Below are 15,090 nucleotides of genomic sequence, written 5' to 3' on the forward strand. Positions count from 1 at the left end.
ACTTGGGAAATATGTCTTTATTAAGATCTTTTTTAGGCTATTTTCCCGTTATTATTTATTGTAATTTGTGATTCAGTTAAGAGTTACAACTCCTCTTGAAGATATGTAAATGTGTAGCATAACACCCTGGACAAGTCCTTGTTGATGCCTGAGGGCTGAATCTTCTTAGCCTTTGATTTTGGGCAGTAATATCCATAGAAGTTTACTTTCTTTCCAAATACGTCTAATTGTCTAGTTTTCTGTTTAATAAAATAGGATACCTCTCTTCCAATGTTCATTATCCAGTACTACTCATAGCATTTATTGAAGGATCATATATGTTAGATGTGTGTCCATTCTTCTCATTCTTTCTGGAAGTGTGTCTCTTCTTAGGGCTGGAGAGATGGTTCAGTTGTCAAGAGCACTTGATGGTCTTACAGAAGACCCACATCCAGTCCCCAGCATCTGCACTGGGCAATTCTTGATTGCCTCTAACTCCAGTTCCAAAGGACTCAACAGCTTCTTCTGGCCTCCACATAGAAGCATACACATACACATGGAAACAAATACACACAAATAAAACATTTTTAAAAATAATTTATTCTTTTGCTCACATATTATTCTAGATGAACTTCAGAATTTTTCTTTAAACCTACCTGTGACAACTCTAGACCCTAACTGCAGTGTATATGTATGTATATTTATACATTTTACAAAGAGGTAAAATGAGATATCCACAATATGATTCTATTGGCTTTTATATATTAAGTTGTAGACAAGAACTGATGTCTGCAAAATTGAGAAACAAGCTACTCTCGGTATCTACCAGGCCTTTTGTGTACACTGCTGAGTTAATAAATATGGAGGACCACCCACCTAGCTTTTGTTGAGACCTGTGTTATGGATACATAGTGAACAAAACAACACCACTCCTAGTGTGCCGTGACCAGTCCTGCTTATTTTTTTATTGAATTTTATACTAAACATTTTACATGCTTATGGGGATTATAAATGTGAGCATTCTTGGTCTCATTTCTCTCTCTCTCTCTTTCTCTCTCTCTCTCTCTCTCTCTGTGTGAGTGTGTGTATGTTTTCCAACATCTTATTGCTGGCAGACAAGGAAATTGTTCATTTCCCTTCAGGCCTTCTGAGGTCAACAAATCTTGTGCCAAAAACATGTTATCCCCACCCCTAGCCTGTCCCTCAGAGGTTTTTCCAGAGTGCCACCTGCTTCTTGTTGACATATGACAGTTTCTCAAAATTACAGCTTGATGAACCACATTAATTCCTAAGGATCTCATTCAAAATACAGTTGTCACAGAGGGTTAGTTGTTGAAGTTTGGTGTGGAAAATGTTATGGTATCTGATTTCTTTATTCCAACTCATTAGCCCTCAAGGTTTTCTTTGTTCTTAGCGCTCCAGCTGTCAGTTTGGTTTTATCCTCATTTAATTTCATGTCAGACTCTCATACAGAAATGGGGGCACAGCCAGAAGATCTGGCTTAGAAGTAAGAAGAGAGTAGGGAGTGATTTAACAGTTCGGATTATCCATTTTTAGTTTTTTCTTGGTGAGTACAGTGAGCATGATGATCTGAAGGCCCGTGGCTTTTTTTTTGATACTCAGGGCTGAGACCCCATCCTTTGTTCCTGTAGCAGTACTTGGTTACATAGAAGGGAAGGAGGCTGATGTTTAGTAAACCCCAGCTCTGTCTTCTCACTGAGTCCTGGGTTGCTTCTGCTCCATCACACACAGCCCAGTGCAGAGTGCAGCATTGTGTCATCAGTATTTTGATATGTAGGTGTGTTTCCTGAGTCTGCCTTAAGTCCAGAGTTACACATTTCAAAAGTTGTCTCTAGTTGCTCTTTTTAGTTCCTAAGCAAACTCTTCTGTCCAGCATTGAGATGTGGGTTACTGTGAGAACCATCGTTCATTGTCGGGTGATCTGGCTTCAGCTTGGCTGCCAGCTTGGGGCTGAGCTTGCTGATTTGTTTGCACGGTTATCTTGCTGTAAAGTTTCCATAGGTGAGAAATGAAGGTGACGATAGACATTCCACATAGGATTGTGGTGAGAATTAAATGCAGTGATGCATAATGGAGGGTGTGCTGCATACATGGTGTCTGGTACAGAGCAGACACCTGAGAACTTGCTTCTGTCAGTGTGGTGGTGGCTACAAATGTTAGACTAAAATACACACATCTAACACTTAGTCTTTTTCATCTTATGTCATAAAATCTCTTTGGTGAACCTTTCTGACAGTCCTTTTCTAGACTGTACTATCGTTTGCTGCTGTAGCTCCCATAAAACATTATTCTTGGATATATTCTAATTTTAAAATAAATTGTAACAGAAATCATATACAGACTTATAGGTGTGGGCACCCTCTGAGTGTATGAGGGGAGACAGTATCTCAGTGTTACTTTTTGCTTTGTTGTTACAGTGTAAGTCTTCAACAGTTACGTTTCTTTCCTTGGCTGGTTTCTTTATATGGCTGTTTGTTTTCTTAGCCAAATTAGGGCTGTCTTGGTGAATTTTGCTTTCAAAACCATCCCCATATGGAATCATCTTCCAGTACGTTGCCATCTTTATCTAACTCCTGCCAGCTATTTCACTGGGCTTTAGAGGTTTATTTTCCTGAACTGATCCTTGGTCTTGGCATTGATGGGTTTTAGATGACTTGATTTTTTTCTTTAAAAACAGTTTTTCGGGCTTACTTATTTTATATGGACGAATGTTTTACCTACAAGCATGTCTCTGTGCTACGTGCCCAAGGAGGTCAGAAGACAGTGTCAGCTACCCTGGAACTGGAGTTACAGATGGTTGTGAACCACCATGGAGGTGTTGGGAATCAAACCAGGTCCTCTGCCTGAAGCAGCCAGTGCTCAGAGTGTTCCTGTAACGCTGCTGCTTGACTGCTGAGTTTGTCAGCTTTGGTGCCAGAGTACTTGTCCCTGTAAATTCAGTTGTTGTCAGTAGGGTAAATAGAAAGGATATAAAAGGACACAGGAAAAATAAGATGGGGCTTCTGCATTGTGCTTTGTTAATTTCTTGGTATCCATCATAAATGTTCTTCTGAGTTTTATTTTGTGTTGAGTGGACAGTAGCAATATATGCCCTAAACATCTTCATTTCCTGTTCTTTATTCACTTGCCTTTACCCCCACCATACTGCCCAAATCTTTCTTATCTGTTGAAACAGGTGCCCTCCCAGCTCCCTCCATTGTCCTCTTCCTGTTTTTAGTCTTCCCGTCCCCAGCATATCTTAGGTGAAATCACACTGTGATGTGGAGGTTTTGTTCTGTACTTCTAATGTTTTGAGAAACCGACAGGGTGGAAATGGCCAGTTCATACCCCAGGTCTGGCAATACAGGCTCCTTACCACTTCTGATTACCCTAAGCAACTGAAGTGAACTCTGAGCTGCACCTATGACCACTGCTGAAATCAATAATTGAAGCTTATATTTGCTTTTCTGCCAGGAAAATGGTAGGATGACCTTCTCCCCAAGTATAAACTTGTAAATTTTTGAGACTAAGATGTTTAGACAATTTATTAGGGATCAATACTTTCTGATTTTATTTCTTGTAGTCATCCTTCATTTATGACTGGCTTTTTTGTTCTATTTTGGTTTTTTGTTGTTTTACAATTTTTTTTGAAGGAATTTTAATCTGCTCTGCTTCTTCTGTAGGGGGCGGGATTCCTTAGAGACTTGTTATTTGGTCCAAATTTAAAAGTGATGGATTTGAGGCCATTGGGCAGTAGCTTCCTGATTATTTGTTCTTTGAACTGTGATTAACACCTGGGCTTTCGTTCATTTGGGTCCCCTCAGATACACCTATGAGCGAATTGATGGGCGAGTACGGGGCAACCTGCGCCAGGCAGCCATCGACCGCTTTTGTAAGCCAGACTCAGACCGCTTTGTGTTTCTTCTGTGCACCAGAGCGGGAGGCCTGGGGATCAATCTCACAGCCGCTGATACCTGCATCATATTTGATTCTGACTGGAACCCACAAAATGACTTGCAGGTAACCATTAGGATGATTACTCTTTACGTAGTTGCCCTGACTCCCAGAATTTCATAACAAAGTCTGGCTTAGTTATAGATTGTCTGCTGTACTCCATGCTGTGATATCAGCTCTTAGGGGTTTGGCAGGAGAAGAAACTAACTGAAAAGTAGGTGTTAACCTTCTCACTAATCAGAGGGTAGCTCTCTGCCTGCCTGAAATCAAGTAATGTTTCCAGAGCGAGCTCCAAACACAGAATAGAACTGCTGTTCTCAAACTTAAGTGTCTGCCATTTCCCTTCAGCTTGTTTGATGTCACATGCCATTTGTAGTAAATGAATTAGCCAAAAAAAAAGAAAAGAAAAGAAAAAAGAAAGTGGGAAAGCTCCATAGTGTGGCAAAGGGACAAACAGGCACTCTTACCAGACTGATTGCTCTCCATTTGCTCCAGTATGTTGGAGGTTATGTGTGTCCCATTTAGTGACTTTGTAGGTTCTGTTTTTCTATTGCAGCCAAACTAAATAACATGTGACTTTACAAAGATTACTGACAACCTTAATTTGATACCCAGGGCCCATGTGGTGAGAAGAGGGGAACTAATTCCCTCAATTGGTTTTTGACTTCCACATGTACGCCATCTGCATGCCTACATGCACGAGCACACAGACACAATAAATAAATTTAAATATAATAAAAGCAAGCATAATGAGCAATCAGAGAAGAGTAGTGCCTTGATTTGGAGTTCCTCAACTCTGTCTCAAAATAAACTCAGTGGCAGCTATCGGGTTATACAGCGAGTTAGCCAAAAATACACCATCGTCTCAGGAAAACTATTAGAAGATAGACTTATAGCCATTATTATTAACAATTAACTTCATCCTAATATGTACCGAATCTTGGAGTATTTGCTGATCCTAAGATTATCCGTTTCTAGGGTGCCAAGGGTGTGTAAACGGCTCAAACTCTAATAGGATAATGATCAAGAAGGTTTGGAGGCTACTGTTTCATTTAACTCCAGACAGACCCTAGGGGATGCTGCAAGGGAAGGGATGAGGGGAAGAAGGTATTAAACTGAGGAGTAGGGCTTCTCTCCTACCTTCTCACTTCCTCAGCCTCATCCTCCTTTGTCCTTTTCATTTAATGAGTCTCTAGTCTTTTGTCTGATGAAAACAACTTACTAGTTGAAAGCCACTGTTTTAAATATTAAGTTGGCTAAAACTCAAGAGAAATACCATGATAAAATTATCAGGATGTAAGTTGTGTGGCAGTGTGTTCAATATCTGGCTTCAAAGAAAACTGGTGGTTATAAATAATTCGCTGTCAGTTTGTCCTTGTGAAGAATATTAGACTCAAATATGGGTTGCTAAATTTCGTAAATACACAGATTTGAATAAGTAACATATGCTCAGCATTGAAGTTGAAAGTCAAAAGCTGGTCTGTCTATTAAGAGCCTAATTTGGAGTTAGGGTTTTGGGTCAGTGGGAGAGCACTTGCCGAGCATGTGCAAAGCCCTGGGTTCAATTCCCAGCAGCTAAAAACATCAAGGATTTAAAACAAAACAAGAGACTACGAAACCATTACCTTTTGTGGCTGCCACCTGTTTATTTAATAGTTTTATTTGAATACTTCCCATTCCCATGTATATTATCTTTGCTCAACTTCATGCCAGAGTGGTTGTATAAATAAGCTGGCAACAGAAACCTCAAAAACTACAAAATATTTGGCATCAGACACTTTGCCAATGATTCACCAGCCCTACACAGATTGCTTCTTCAGTCCTTGGCATCTATGATGTTCTGGGTTCCTTTGCAATGCATACCCAAACCAAAATTGATTGTAGGGCAAAATGGCAAGCAGAACAATAGTATGAGAAACCAAAAATGAGTGGCTGGTTTGGACATTTCTACAGGAATGTCCAGAGGAAAATTGGAAGCCTAAGGCCAGAGACAAAAATTTTGAAATCACCATACCTGTCCTAAACATTGACAATTGAATAGCTAAAATACCAACAAAAGCAAAAACCGGGAATGCCAAACCTAATGTCAAGGTGAAGTCATCAAGGATGAGTGACACTCACCTATAGCAACCAAAGGAAGTGTGATGAGCTGTCCAGAATTCAGTCTGTGACAAGAAGAGACACTCTGTCTGGTTTTAATATGCACTGCTGGAGAATTGGCAAAAGATAAATAGTCGTGTCCATGCTGTAGTTAGATAGTGTGGACGTTTTCAGTGTCCTGCCAGTTTGTGAACTTCCTCCAACAGTCTAGATGAAGAGACCAAGTAAACAGCACCACAAATGGTCCTGAGTGGCAGCATTCATGCAGACCATCCCAAAAATGCATCGAGTGAGGAAGTCAGTGGTAATGACAGTCTAGGCCAGGGTTAGAATTTTAATTTTTTGGCTCTTGGTCTTCCAGATTAGGTTCTCCATTTCTGATCCACCTGTTTCTGTTTTATTGGTTATTATTAAGCTTTCATAATTTGGTGAGAATTTTTTTTCTCTCTTTTTAACGAGGTAAAAACGTATAGGGTAGTTTAAAGACAAGGAATTGGATTGATAATTATTAGGAAGTGATTGGTGAGTTGTAAAGACAATATGGTACATAGAGGGACAGTTCAAGGTCTAAATCTACAGAGATGAAACGAGGTTTCTGCCCGCTTGATGGACTGGAGCCTACCTTGAGAATAGTGCGCTCTTAGTATGCACAAATATACTTCCATTCCTAACATTTCCCCTTGCACACAGGTACTTAAATACAAAGTAAGGGAGAATCTGGAGACTCAGACCTTCAGACCACCCTATGATTGCCAAGACTGCAGCTAAGTCAACTGTGAAGATGGGTAAAATGAGATCCTAACACTAATGAAAAAGAAAGAAAGAAAGAACTAGTAGAGCTTTCCCGAGTACTCTTCTTGTTCAGGACATTTGTTTACGTATATTTATCTACACCTGCTAATGTTTTTAATAAGGGAATCATCTACAACTCTTCTGCCTTTGGAAAATATATTTAGTCATAAACAATTTTCTAGAAATGGGTTAAAGCACATATGACCTATACTGCCTGATATAAACATCAAAGCATGGAAAAGAGATCCCATTTGGAATCTGGCTTTAACCTCTATTGTGGCGAAATTTTATCCGAGTTCCAGAGAACTCAGTTCATTTGAAAGAAAATATGAGTTCACTATGGTCTCAAGCAGTATGGCAATCCAAAGCTGTTTCTAGTCAGGACACAACAGGAAACTTTCATTGCAGAGATAAACTACTTGACTTATTTCTAGTGGATCCTGCAGGATCTTGGAAGTAAAGCAACCATGATTGTAGGAAGAGTGGACTCTGCTCCTGAGTCTGAGCTGGAGAGCTTTGCTACTGAAACAAAAACAAGATGGTTGCCTCAAAGAGTTTGTTGTGACTTGGTTTCAGAGGTCACAGCCCATGGTCAGTTAGTCCTGATGCCTTCAGACCTGCAACAGGGCAGCACATCATGGTATCAGGCTTGTGGAGCCTGTTCACCTCATGGTAGTAGCTAGAAAACAGTCAATAGCTGGTCCCAATAATCCCCTCAAGGACATTTCTAACCCAACCGAATCCTTTTCTGCTAAGACCCACTTCTCATAATTTTCTATAGGGCTAAACACATTTTCAACGTGGCCTGTGGACACAACAGCCTCTGTGGCTGGAGAACATAGCTACACTCCCTGGAAAATCAGCCAAACATCAGAAAATAGACCTGTTTCCTTTTAAGGCTTTTCACTGTCACTCTGCATCCATTCCACCCTCTGCTTGTTTTCTGGAGAGAGAGAAATGCTTAGGTTGGTTTGATTTTTGGTCTTGGTTTTGGTTTTGGTTTTGGATTTGGCTTTGGCTTAGTTTTGTGAGATAATAGTCTTACTACATAACCTAGGCTGGCACAGAACTCAGATATTCCTTAGCCTTTCAAGTGCTATGCAGCCTTGCCTGGCTAGAGACATTTTTATTTAGGTCTTCCTAAGACCTAAATTGTTATTGAATATCACCTGTTATTTCCTTTACCTGGCTGGATTCTGATTTGCCCAGTAAATCATATCCTTCTCCCATGCCTACATTTGGCATTAGTTCAAAATAGACATAAGTGAGCATTAGCTTTAGAAAGTATGAAGGCACTTAGATACTAGAGCTAGACTTAATAGCCAGAATTAGGCTCAGTGATTCCGGCACATTCATATTCTTCTGTCTTGGCTAAGCTTACCAAGTGGCAGCTGTCAGTAGAGTGGAAAGTGCCCGGATGAGCCTGCTAGTGGCAGAGAAATATTCTGTGTTCAGAGACAAGGGGGAGGGGCTCCAGTACTTCAGCAGCAGCAGGCATTGTCTAGGTTCCCTTTAAGCTTAAGAAATGGCAGTGGTGGAAAGAGCAGCTTAGAAGGACGTGAATAAATGAAAACTTGGTTTCTTCTTAGGAAGCAAGTCTTGCTGAAGGCAGAGAACCTCGTAGGAGTAACAAAGTATCATACTCGCCCTCACAGAGACTAGAAGCAGCGTCTTTGTTGCTGGTCTGCCAAGCCTCTGGCTTCCGCTTCTCTAAATCTCACTCGGACTCTTCTTGGCTATCCTGTTATTGCCCCGTGTCATGGAGATGCTATAGTTTTAGATCTGTAGGATTGGTCCCTTCATGTACTCCAGTAGTTCAATGATGGGGTAAATGTTGGGGAGGGCCAATCTAAAGCTCTGGATATGGCCCGTAGAGGTATCTGAAGTGGTCATTCCACTTGCTCTTCTGTTCTCATACCCTTGGGTTCTGCTCACCAGAAACCCCCTCAACCAGGGCCAGTTCTCCCTTCCGCAAGGGGCAAAGGTAGGGGAAGCCATCTTTCCCTTGCCCGCGCTGTTTCAGGGTAGACAAGTTGCAGAGCCAGCTCTTCTATGCTTATGCCCTTCAGGGAGGCTCATCTGTACCCTCTGTCATCAGGGTCAGCTCTACTGTACTATCAGGTGAGGTGCAAGGCCAGTTCTCCCACTCTCATGACCCCATTGAGGCCAACCTTTTTGTGCACTGCCAGTATTACGGGCAGAAGGGAAGGGAGGGGATCTTATTCTTGCTAATACCAACAACAGACAAGAGGCAGGGCCTACTCTCAATGGCCTCAGCCTCACACACACACCCCAGTTCAGAATCAGCTGTGCTATGCTACCCAGGTGAGGTGCAGGACCTGCTCTCCCAAGTACTGCAGCTGGTTAGAAGCAGGGTCAGTTCTGCTGTCATGTCCCCAGGGCCAGCTCTCCCATGATGACCAGGTGAGGGGTGAGGCTAGTTCTGTACAGCCCTCAGACATCAACATTTCCCCGGGGTAGCAGTCCAAACCAGGGATGTTCACTTGACCTTTGGTGGTAACAGAACCCTGCTGCTGTGGGGCCACCTATCCAGATGTGGCTCGCCGTGGCAGCACAGGCCTGGACCCCACCATGGTCCCAGTTGGCATCACATCAGACTGTTCCTCACTACTCTCAAGTCTCCAGTTTATTGTGCCCATATCCTTTTGTTTCTCTTTCTCTTTGATTTTTTCATCAGTTACTTGTTTCTCTTAGTGGCACTCAGGGTCTTCGAAACGGTCTTAGAATTGTTAGGCCCCACTTGTGCATTATGGCACTGAGCAGGGGACATCTTGCACAAGATCTGGCCCACTCCCAGGCCTGCAAGGTGCCTGACTGGTGGTACTGTCAGGCAAGCACCTTGCCTGGCCTGCCTGAGTAGCCCCTTTCAAGGGTCCCCTGTCTCAGGTTCAGTCCTGCCCAAGGCCTGAGGTCCCAGTCAGGGTTCTTCTCATCTCCAGTTTTCTTCCCCTTCTAGGAGCCCCTCCAGGCCTGCCTGGCGCCAGACTAGTGGTCACTTTAGGCACTCTTTTGTTCAGAGAACGTTAGGCTACGAATCATTCAGACGTCGTAGATTAGAACACTGAATGTGGACATAGCTCCTCTCCTCTCTGACACAGCACCTCACCTGCAAAGCCTGTAAGGGCAGGAAATCCTTTATCCTAAACACTTAGGTCTCTACTCCGCACATACAAAGGCCTTCTCTTACATAACCATAGTGTAATTCTCAGAATCAGGAAATAAGAGCATTATTCTCCAGTCGTCTAGTCCATATTCCTGCTCTTTGTAGCTGTTCCAGGATGAATATTACATTTACTATTTAGCCTCCTTTAATGTGGGTTGTCTCCTCAAATTTTTTTTTTCTTTGAAGTTTTTGCTAAGTGATAACTGGCTGTCCTGCAGACTGCTTCTGATCAGATTTTCTGCTTGTTAGTAACAAGTTCAGATTTGGTACCCCTACTAAGCTGATGGCATCCTTCTAAGATGTCAGAATCACAAAAACATGCTCTTCATTTGTCTGCTCATGTTCACTTTGATCACAGTTTCCTTACTCAGAAGTAGCTACTTTTCCCTTTGAATTTTGTAACTTTAGAGAAAGGCACCGGGACTATGACTGTTCCTTGCCGAAGTTTCACTTGTAGTTTTAGTGCTGTTAGTTATCTTTACCTGCACCAGGTGTCACTAGATGCTTACCAGAGTGCTAATATTCTGACACCATGGCTTGATGCATGTTTGTTAGTTTGGCATACTCCTCCTTTTTCTTTTGTTTATATATGTCAGTGTGTACTCATGGCTCTTTAATTCAGTGGGTTGTAATTCATTAGTGTCTTTATTTTGATGTTCAGATAGTGTAACAATTATAGGTGTGTGTGTATGTATGTGTGTTATATTATCCTTGCATGCTAAGTATGTATTTACTGCTGACTATAATACCAGCCCTTTTTAATTCTTATTTTGAGACAGGACCTTACTAAGTTGCCTAGGTTGGCCTTGAACTTGCAGTAGCTGGAATTATAGCCATGTGCGACTACGCCTGGCTCAAGTGTTATTTTCTTTACATGGAGCAAACTGCTTTGTTGGATTTATGTCGTGTGTGTGTGCATCACACACACAACTTTAGCTCTACATACTGTTAGTCACTTCTTTAATATGCCTTGGCTGTGGGGTATAGTATTTGGAGGCCAAGATCTAAGAGTTGGCAGGTATGTTGAATCCCACCAGGATGGCACTGCTTCTAGGCTTTCTAAGTATACATATCTAGAGTATACACTTAGAGGAACAAAATATAAATATGTACATATATAGTATTCATTTATTTATATCAGTGTAGAAATACGTATGTAAATATAAGCAGATGCATCCTATATCATTCTGTAGCTATATATATATTTGGATGTACATATACACACTGCTCACCATTAACAGCTTGGTTCTTTCTATTCTTTCTAATACTATAGAGTGTGTTTTAATTTTTATCTCTTTCTTATTTGTAATTTTCTTCTCTAAGAAGTAGCAGAACTGTCATTCCCAAAATATTTACTTACTTGGTTGATCACTTCAGAATTGCCAACATCCATACTGTAAGCAACAAGCCTACTGTCATGTATATCCAAAAACAATGTACTTATAGTGTACATACTTAGTGGCATACATAGCTCTAAGTGATTAGAGGAAGTAAAAGGCCGGGAGATGCCTCAGGTGGAAGACTGCTTACCATGCAATCCTGAGCACCTGAGCTCCATTGCCCAGAACCACATGAAAAGGCTTTTTATGATTCAGTACTTGCAAGAGGATTCCTGGAGCCCGTTTGATAGACAGTCTAGCCAAATTGGCCAACTCTGTGTTCACTGAGAAACCTATGTCTCAGGAAGTACAGTGAAATGAGATTGAGGGAGACACTCTGGCCTCTACACTTAACATGTGTGACCATGCACATGCACACAGATACACACACACACACAAACACACACCACTGAAAAAAAAATTCTCATTAAAAAAAATGTTGTTTTTAGTAGTTAGTGCTCTCTGTGAGTTGTAGTAGTGTTCTTTTCCTGAGACTGTAATAGACAGACAGACATGCATATTAGTCAGGGTTCACTAAAGGAACAGAACTAATAGAATCAGTGTTAAAAGGAGATGAGAAAGGCTGAGATCTAGTGGTTGTTGAGTCCACAGTGCAGGTGTCTCTGCCATCCCAGCCTGACCCTGGAGTCAGGAAGTGTTCCTAGACAGCTGCTGGTTCTCAGAAGTTCAGTTTGATGTTGGCCATAATCACAGAGGAAATGAACTTGCCAGCAGAAGTGAGGAAAAGCCCCCTTCTTCCATGTCTTTTATGTGGGCTGCCACCGGAAGGTATAGCCTAGATATAGGGTGGGTCTCCTACCTCAAATGATCGCACTAAGAAAACATCTTACAGCATGCCTAGCAGCTTGGTTTTATTTAGTTGATTCTAAATATAATCAAGTTGACAACCAAGATTAGCCATCACAACATGAAATTGGTCTTTGTGCTTGGCAGGCTTCTGTTTTCATACCATTTAGGCACTGAGAAAATATCCTGGTGTCATTTTCAGTCAGAGAGATAGGGGAAGCATCTGATTCTAACCAGGGTGATTTCCCAATAGGCAGACTTAATCTCTATTAAGACTCCCCCCCTTCCCCTCTTCCCCCTACATTCAAAGAGCCTGGCATGTTTACCATGGGTCCTACTGCTTGATGTTCTGTTCTGGATGCTGGGATTGCAGTAAGACTGTAAGAAGCAGGACTCTGAGGCTATCATTTTCTTCTGCCACACTCTCTTTGCTCACTTGAAAGCAAGACACATTCTCACTGTTCATGTTCACCTCTGTCAAAGCAAGAAAGCGCTTAGGTCTGCAGGGTACCTTCAAGCTTCACATCTGTGGTATGGCCATCCCTCGTGGTCAGTGTTAGGGACACTCTTCTCCACTTGCTTGCAGGGGGTGGGCATTTCTTGAAGGAAAAAATAAAACCCAACAGGAATCCTTTTTAAATAGGTGAATTTAGTTTTATACAAGACATACCAAAAAGAACTGTGGAATATGTTAAAAGCAAGGTAACTATTGAAGACTGTTGGTCTTTGATAAAATATATAGGCATAAACACACAGCTGTTTGTGTCATGAGCCCCTAACCATTGATTCATGCCGATACCTCCATTCTAACGCTACAGAGTCATTTTGTAGACTCTCTACATAGTCTACTGGACCGTGTTGAAAGAGCTCAGGCATCAACCTAAAGGAGCTCCCATAGCCATATTTGAACAGCAGTAACAATAATGACTAAGTGTAGTAAGATGTAACAACTATATTGAAGTATATGGCTTTATTGTGTTCTTTAAAGAGCTAATAATAAAAATCTTGTTAGTCACTTTAGAGATGTTTTGGAATGAAGAAAAAAATCCAATGTTTTCTTTTAATAATTTTAATAAACTTTCTTTAATAATGGGATATTAGAATTACCAAAATATTAATGAAGACAGTCAAAACCCCTAGTAAACAAATGGATATACACAGTGGCCTTCAATTGCAAATAAACATGTGTCCTGTTAATGAAATTTGAAGGCCCATCTGTAATAGACCTAGCCAAAAATCAGATCTTAACCTGGACAGGTTGCAGGCTATAGCTCTACTTTAGAAGAAGGACCAGGGGCAAAAGCACCCACTCAGGGACACAAAACAGATACAGTAAGCAAGATGGGAAAACAGAGGGACCGGCACATTGCATTAACAGCTGAGGGAGAAGGTTGGAAGACTGGTTGATAGCGGGAATTATTTTGTTTGTGGTGGCACTTAACCTTGGAGGCAGAAAACTTACCTCACATGTGTTAAGACTTTACTAAGTCCTCAGTACTGCTGTCGGAAAAGAATATAAATGCTTTTAAGTATAGCAGTGGCAAGGTGGTGTGCTTTACCTCTAGAAGTCCATGTTAAAATATTTAAGGATGAGAAGCACTTGTCTTAAGATCTGCTGCCTGACCATTATGGAGAGTTTTAGAAAGGAAACAGGGTCATCTTTAAGGGTTGTTAATGGTTTTGTTTTGTTTTGTTTTTCCTGTTTTTTGTCTATATTTGACATTTCTTGTACTGAAGTGTGAAAATAGAAGAAAAGCAGTGCTGCTGCCTCTGAGGCATTTCCCAGAGGTAGAAAAGTATCCTGAGAATGAATCTCACCTCCTAAGATTGCCTGCACACAGACCATGAGCCAGGAGGGGAGGATATCTGTGTCCTTCCCATTTCTTTGCCTCACCACAGAGTAGTCAGTGAACCTGTTGCTAAAGAAATGAGTGACTGCAAACATGACAGATGGCACCAACTTTGAAAGCTGACCCCTCACCCCGCAAGAGCTCCTGTCGTTGTGTGTGGGTGTGAATGTGAGTATACATGGTGACAAAATGTGTGTCCCCTTCTCCCCAGGCTCAGGCCCGGTGTCATCGTATAGGCCAGAGCAAAGCCGTGAAGGTTTATCGCCTCATCACTCGAAACTCCTATGAGCGGGAAATGTTTGACAAGGCCAGCCTGAAACTGGGCCTGGACAAGGCTATTCTTCAGGACATCAACAGAAAGGGCAGCACCAATGGCGTGAGTACACTGTTCGTGTCCTGGGACACCAAGGAGCATATGCACGTGGCTCTCTGAGCTCCAGACCAGTTCGGGATAAATAGTGAGGCCATCTCAAAAGGAGCGCTTGTCAGGGTTTTGTTTTTTTTTTTTTCCTTCTGAAAACTGTTTCTGGGTTCCCTTTCACATTTTGAGTCAGTCCTTTACAGCATGGTTAGGTAACCCCAATAGCAGAATGTAATCTGGAGGGAGCACTTGCATTTTCTAAATGGGAAAAGGCTGTCCGGGAGCTACTGTGTGCTAGGGTTGCTAAACATGCAGTAACATTTAAATAAAGGTTAATCCCACATATCAGAACTATACACACACACATATATATGTGCCAAAGGCCTAACATTTGTATAACCTATTTCTCATCCTACCTCATCTCACACCCCAGACTTTGAGCTGCTGTTTCTAAAATTAGGATTTACTTATTTTTATTTTATGTGTATGAGCGCTTGCCTACATGTATGTATGTGTACCATGTGTGTGCCTTGGTGTCTCTAGAGTCCAAGAAAAGGTGTCCCATCCCATGAAACTGGAGTTACAAATAGTTGTAAGCGGTCATGTGAGTACTAAGAGCCAAGCCTCTGCAAGAACAGCAAGTGCTCTTAACCACCAAGCCATCTCTTTAGCCTGAATTTGACC

The 15,090-nt window shown here is 41.7% G+C and overlaps 1 protein-coding gene and 1 pseudogene across 1 annotated transcript in view; one reads left to right on the forward strand and one right to left on the reverse strand.

Moving 5' to 3' along the window:
• Positions 1-15,090, forward strand: part of Chd6 (chromodomain helicase DNA binding protein 6) — a 171,224-nt gene that overhangs the window by 111,616 nt on the left and 44,518 nt on the right. Inside the window, exons 17-18 of the mRNA XM_060382903.1 lie at positions 3,804-3,999; positions 14,257-14,421. Of these exons, the coding sequence (XP_060238886.1) occupies positions 3,804-3,999; positions 14,257-14,421 (361 nt within the window). The remainder of the gene's footprint in view (positions 1-3,803; positions 4,000-14,256; positions 14,422-15,090) is intronic.
• On the reverse strand, positions 9,866-9,965 carry LOC132653874 (small nucleolar RNA SNORA17; annotated as a pseudogene).

This window comes from Meriones unguiculatus, chromosome 4 (genome assembly GCF_030254825.1).
Source record: "Meriones unguiculatus strain TT.TT164.6M chromosome 4, Bangor_MerUng_6.1, whole genome shotgun sequence".
NCBI classification, from domain to species: domain Eukaryota; kingdom Metazoa; phylum Chordata; class Mammalia; order Rodentia; family Muridae; genus Meriones; species Meriones unguiculatus.